This window comes from Seriola lalandi, unplaced genomic scaffold (assembly GCF_002814215.2).
Source record: "Seriola lalandi dorsalis isolate HSWRI2012SDOR001 ecotype SW California unplaced genomic scaffold, Sedor1 jcf7180002054752, whole genome shotgun sequence".
Lineage (NCBI taxonomy): Eukaryota > Metazoa > Chordata > Actinopteri > Carangiformes > Carangidae > Seriola > Seriola lalandi.
The window spans coordinates 7,417-13,840 of NW_019525305.1; the positions used below are offsets into that span (position 1 = coordinate 7,417).

Below are 6,424 nucleotides of genomic sequence, written 5' to 3' on the forward strand. Positions count from 1 at the left end.
CTTTATTTGATTATTTAAAGGCGAGATGAGCCACAAAAGAAAAGGAAAAATGAAATAAAGCGACAATGAGATGAAATAAAAAAGCTATAATAACATTATCAAACAAAGAAAGTTAATAATAAAATTTACAACATAGAAACAATAAAATAAGTGAATAAAATAAAGTGATTAATGAATAAAAACCATATTTAATGAGATGCCAGGCTGATCAGGGACGCTTTGACTTCACGTTTCAACATTTCAACACTTCGGCTTCTCACGTCCTCGGCGAGACTGTTCTAGTTTTGTTTCTGAGATGAACAAATAGTGATAACTCTAATATCATCTGTACTTGTCCAGCACCTTTCACGCAGAGATGCAGCCCAAAGTGCTAAAAAACACCAAACAGGATCAGAAGCAACGTTAGGTCAAAAACAGAAATGGAAATGAACACGAGATAAAAAGGTTGTTCTTTGTGTCTTTGCTTGTATGTTTTCTGTCAGCTGACTCAGTCATGTGTTGAGGTTTCAGTCTGCTGATGCTGTTGTTGTCGTTTCAGGTTGGGGTAAATTTGCTCGTCTGACTCGAGCGTTAACGAGCAGTCGAGGAGTTCTCCAGCAGCTCGCTCCGGCGGTCCATAAAGGAGAGAACGTCCACAAGCACTCGCGGCTGGCGGAGGTAACGTCACTTCACCCGGAGCCGAAGTCCTTCCTGTTTTCAATGAAACCTTCTCCTGGCAGAGAACGACAGGTCGTATCTGTCCGAGACCTTTGACCTTTGACCCGGTGCAGGTGAAATTATCTCCCCTGCTCCATAAAGTAAGGTCCAGTCTTTCTTGTGAGCTCAGTTTTAAACGATTGTTTGTCCCGCTGGATGTTTGTGGATGATGCGAGAGCTGCGAGGAGCGTTCAGGTCGTGACGTGTTGCAGATCTCACATGACGCCTGGTTCTGCAGCGTTACGACGCACTTCATGCCTCTCGTGTTCGTGCAGAGAGAAACTGGTTTTTGTGAAATTTACAAACACATCTAAATATAATGTAGTCGAGGCACCAACTCTCAATCTCCGCTGACACTTGTTTAAAAGAACAGGACTGACTGATGGTGTTTGACTGTTTCACTGGCTCAGACAAGTTAACGACACACACTCAGGTTCAGTTCATTAGGAACACCTGAGACTGAGACTGCCAGGTGTTTCCGTTGTATTGTTCACTCTGTTTATGTCAATGAGGTTAGACTAAATGATAAAACACCTCTCTGTATAAATCAATACAGTTCCAGCTCAGAGTGCTGAATGTTTAAATCATCAGACGTGTCTGTGTCTGACTGCTGATCCAAACAAAACAAATAACTTTGTTTCTGTGATGTGATTGGTTGTTGGTAAAGTTTTGAGCAATATAAGTTTCTGATTTTATTATTGAGGACATTTCTATCCTGATCGGATTGATCTTGTTTATATCAGACAGCCTTAGTTTCAGTTTCAGTCGGACTTTGCTGCGTCTCTACATTTAATGATCTTTACTTTCATCCTGCTGCTCCGCCGTCACACTGATGCTTCGTCCGTTGGAAAACCGCCGTCAGAAACGTGGTTATGTGCAAACATGGCTTCCAAATCCAGCGTGTGGATGTCGGGTGTCTCTTGAACCTTTATTCCTCCTCCTCCTCCCTGAGCCTTGACTAGCTGGTTAGCAGCTTAGAATCATCTCAGTTGTTTTTGTTGTTGTCATCCAGGTAGCTGCCGAACTTGTCGCAACTTTAAAAACTTATTTTGTGGCTAAAACTGCTGGAAATAAACCAAACAAAATAAAACAAAACGTGTTTCAACAGTCACTTGTACTTAAAAAGGACGCAATCATATACTAGACGTGTACGTGTCATCCGGTCTGAAAGGGAGAAGTACGTAGACATCTCACCCGGGCTGAATGGGTTCACTGAGAGGCCGTGAACCCGGACTTCCTGAAGTGAAGCGGCCGCCTCACCTGAGGTCCATCAGTGCCGTCTGAGAAACTTTCCTTTTGTTTTGCAGACGTTATAACGGATGATCTGCTCCAGCTGCCAGCAGCCGAGCACAGGCCTGAACGTGATGTATTATAAATGACTCTTCACTTTCAACAACGGGAGAAATCCACCGCTGTTTGATACGGAATGACACCAGACAGAACTGATATAAATGTTCAAAAAGACTGAATATTTCAGTTTAGATTGATGTGAAACAAAACAAACAGCGCCTCTGACGTCCTCTGTCTTCCTGTCGTTTGGCAGAGCGCAGCGCTGAGATGAGGCTGATAGATGGAAGTAGTTCCTGTTGTTTACTGACAGCCTGCTTTCAGAGCGAGCCAAACACACTGTTATTAAAAATGAACGCCGGCCCTGATTCTCCCCCCGAGAGTCGTCCCTGGGCGATCGCAGCTCCCATCCATCCTCAAGAACTCTGAGCCAGTTTCATTCTCACTGATTTGAGGTTCAGGAATATCTTGATATTCTGACTGCAGTGTCAAGACTGTTCACCTGCATTCACTCCTCCCTGTTGGATTTAACTGCTGCGAACCTCAAGCTACAGAGGTCCAGTGTAGTTTTCACATTCGATTGGATAAATGTTGTGTATAGTCTCCTAAGTGCAGAAAGTAGGTTTCATAGGAAGAGGAAAAAGGGGGATTACTGTGGGAGACTCTCGAGGGGAGGGTCATGTGCAAGCGACAACCTCCAGGTCTGAAACATGAAGCATCAACAGTGAAGAACCAGAAGCTGCAGTTCCTCTAACGGCCACTAGAGTCTGGCTCCAGCAGTGAGTCAGTCCCCATAGACTCCCATGTTAAAATGTCAAACTTTACAGCAGAAATAAACATGTTTACAGCCTGGTACAAAAACTGTTTTGGTCTCTAGAGCTAATTTCCTCCTTCATGACACCTGTTTATATAACTCACCTGTTTGTATAACTCACCTGTTCACATTTTATTTAGGACTACAGTTATGGAGGATTGAGGGCGTGGCCTCTTTGAGTGACAGGTGGGGAGCGTATGCTCGCCACAAACCGGCATGAACTGAAGTCTCAGTTCCACACACGCCCCTCCTCTTTGTCCATTCTTGGATCAGCTGGGAGTAAGGGGCGGAGTCAGGCACTGCCAAGATGGTGATGGTGGAGCAGCTCACTCTGAGCTTCAGAAACCTGTGGGTGACGTCACAGAGGTGACGTCCATCTTTATTTACAGTCTGCGGTGATATGTAGCCGAAGTTCAATAATATCAAATAGTGAGATATTTCTCGCTTTTTGTGATATTTTTCATAATATATATTTTAAATTATAGTATAATTATATTACTTTTAGAAATCCTCACCTGCTGGAAAAAAAAAATAGATATTTAGGTTGGACTGTGTCGAGATACTCTGACAGTTTTCAGTATTGATTATTGGCAATCACTGTATGTTTGTTGTCCTTTTGGTCACACTGAGCTGCTTCCTCTCCTCCTCATTGTCTCTCACAGTATTTCTCCAGTCGAGGACTCTGAGGGAAAACACTTTGAGTGGAACCATAAAAAATCTAATACAGAAATTAAAGTCATTCATATTGAAAGGATCTGTAAATGTGTTTTTCAGAATCTGATTTGCTGGAAGCGATGTTCTCATGAATATTAATGAAGGCACAGTGTCATGTTTTGGAGAGAGTTTGACTTGATACAGTCTTTATTTAGTTTATTCAGTTGTACTCTGTTCTTCTTCACTGATTATCGTCTTACAGCACCAGGAGACAAGTTAGCGAAGCTGCTGAGAATTAGCCTCCTGATGCCTTCGGCTGTGCAGGTCCTGGTGGTCTCTCGAGAGTCGGGGTTTTTGGTTTGAATCCAGATCAATGACCAGCTCCACTGTTACACTGAACTCTGCTGAGCTGGCAGCTCTTCGCTTTGTGTATCTGTGATCTGCTTTTTAACCATGAAGCTAACCGCTAACTTAAGCTGGCTGCCTCAGTTTTTAGCTTTTCTCCTCCTGTTTTTGTTTTATGTTCGTTTCGTGTAAAATAATTCTCAATGGAATAAATATCTAAACATCCCAGTTCCGTTAACATGATTTAAAATAAAAGCGTACACCCTCGTGGTTTGTTGAACATACACTCCAGTTAACGGTCCACATGATGACAAATAAGATTCATTCACTGCTCTTCATCACTTTTCCCCAAACATCAGCCTCGTGTCGCTGATAAGTTCCTCAGCTGTAATTAGCTGTGACTAATCTTTCCATTAACTGCAGAGAGATAATTAGTGTTTGCACTAATGAATAAGTTCATTATTAGGGCGGTTCACTGGGGTGATGCTGTTTGCACACTGCGTTACGAGTCTGGTCAAATGAAAACATTTAATTTTCACAATGATTTGTGAAAAGAAAGTGAGTTATATAGTTAATTCATGCAGTGAAAGGTTGTAGAGATAAGATGTTCTTTGTGCAGCATTTATTTAATGTTGAATGAACAGCTGGTTCGTCCCACTCCCAGTTTTCAATTTGTTTAATTTAACTTTTTTGGTTTTAAGCCAAAAAACAAAAAACAGAACAGTTTTTCCATTTTTGACAAATGAATTAATAGAAATAGAAATAGAAAATCTTTTATTGTCATTGTACAAAATATAAAATATATAACAAAATTCAGAACTGAAATCAAATTTTAAAAAATATATTGAATACATTCTATATTTTTTCAATACAGAATGTATTGATAATGGTACTGAAGAACCTCTTAAAGCTGCGGACACAGCTGTTTGATTCCTGTGGTCTGTGTCAGTTCCTTTTAACCGTGATGAACCACAGACGCATCAGATCAAAGTGAAGCTCGTGTAGAATAATTCAGATCTGACACTGACAGATTTTGGTGAAGCTCTTGTGACTCTGCTGATTAAACTCTGTCGTGTGTCTCAGGTTCTCCAGCTGGGCTCAGACATCTTGCCTCAGTACAAACAGGAAACGCCGAAGACGCCGCCGCACATCATCCTGCACTACTGCCTCTTCAAGACCACGTGGGACTGGGTCATCCTCATCCTCACTTTCTACACCGCCATCATGGTGCCGTACAACGTCTCCTTCAAGACCAAGCAGAACAACGTCACCTGGCTGGTGGTGGACAGCATCGTGGACGTCATCTTTCTCGTCGACATCGTCCTCAACTTCCACACCACCTTCGTCGGGCCGGCCGGAGAGGTCATCTCTGACCCCAAACTCATCCGCATGAACTACGTCAAGACCTGGTTCGTCATCGACCTGCTGTCCTGCCTGCCTTACGACGTCATCAACGCCTTCGAGAATGTCGACGAGGTCAGTGGGCTTTTACGAGTCTGTTAACAACAGCTTCCTGAAACAGTGGGAGGATTTAAACAGAACTAACGTGTAAAACATGGCGGCCGCCGACAGAAGAAAGGGCCGGGGTCAGTAGCCAGGAAGCGCCAATGTTTTTTAACTTCAAGTTCAAGGTCAATTCAATTTACAATGATTTTCCACAATGATATTAATAATATAAGATTTATCGGGCCGCCCAGTGAAAACTGTAAATTATCATATGACTTTATTATTTTTCTTAAATTTTTATGAGAAATCTACAGAAACATTTCAGTTTGCAGATTTGTTTGAGATCATATCGATTAAACTGAGGTTTAAAGGTGCTATATGTACGTTTTTGCTATAGCTACATCGCCAACTTTAGTGTTAAGAATTGTTAGCTTACTAGCGTAAAAGAAGTTCAGGAGTTCAAGGCTTCAAACTTTTGTCTTTTTTCATTCTTTTTCTATCGCTTAATTTCCTCTACTGAAGTTAGCATGCTATCCAGTTAGCCCCAGCCCATCCCATCTCATAATACTACACTACAGTGATAATTAGCCACTGTAATGTCCGGACTGCCCTCAGTCCAACACGAGAGGACGGAGAAGTAGCTTATTCTAACCTCTTGTATAGTAGATGCAACGATAGCTGAAGCTCTTGGTAAGTAAACAGCTGTTAATGCTAACGCAGGCTATGTAGCAATAGCAAAAACACACATATAGCACTTTTAGCCGCTTGTATCCTCGATCTCGTTCTTCTTCTTCTTACAGCGTCCAACCAAACAGCAGCAAAGTGCATGTAGAGAAATGAGCAAGCCTCCAGAGCGGAGGGTTGAGCTCTACAGCAGCAGCAGAGGAAGAATATCCCAGCTCATGTTGTTCTCTTATTTGTTCTTTTTTTATTCATCCACTGACCTTTTCATCGAGCCGACGGCTTTATTTAACTGGAACAAGCGGAGCGCAGTCAGACTGAGCTTCTGAAATACATTTATTGTTTCCTTCAATCAATGTTTCAGCTGAGCAGTTCCCTGTGTTTCTGCAGGACGTGTTGTCAGGTCACGGGTAAAGTCAGAGAAGTGCGTTTATGCAGACGATGATCTCACCGCAGCGAGTTTCCGTCCCTGCAGTTTGGTTTAAGTTTGAAGCGGTGGCG

The 6,424-nt window shown here is 42.4% G+C and overlaps 1 protein-coding gene across 1 annotated transcript in view; it reads left to right on the plus strand.

Annotated features, from left to right (window-relative positions):
* The first annotated feature begins 355 nt into the window (after nucleotides 1–355).
* LOC111668719 (voltage-gated delayed rectifier potassium channel KCNH1-like) overlaps nucleotides 356–6,424 on the plus strand; it is a 40,888-nt gene continuing 34,819 nt past the window's right edge. The window contains exons 1-3 of the mRNA XM_087178929.1: nucleotides 356–401; nucleotides 539–657; nucleotides 4,880–5,272. Coding sequence (XP_087035055.1) covers nucleotides 356–401; nucleotides 539–657; nucleotides 4,880–5,272 — 558 coding nt within the window. The remainder of the gene's footprint in view (nucleotides 402–538; nucleotides 658–4,879; nucleotides 5,273–6,424) is intronic.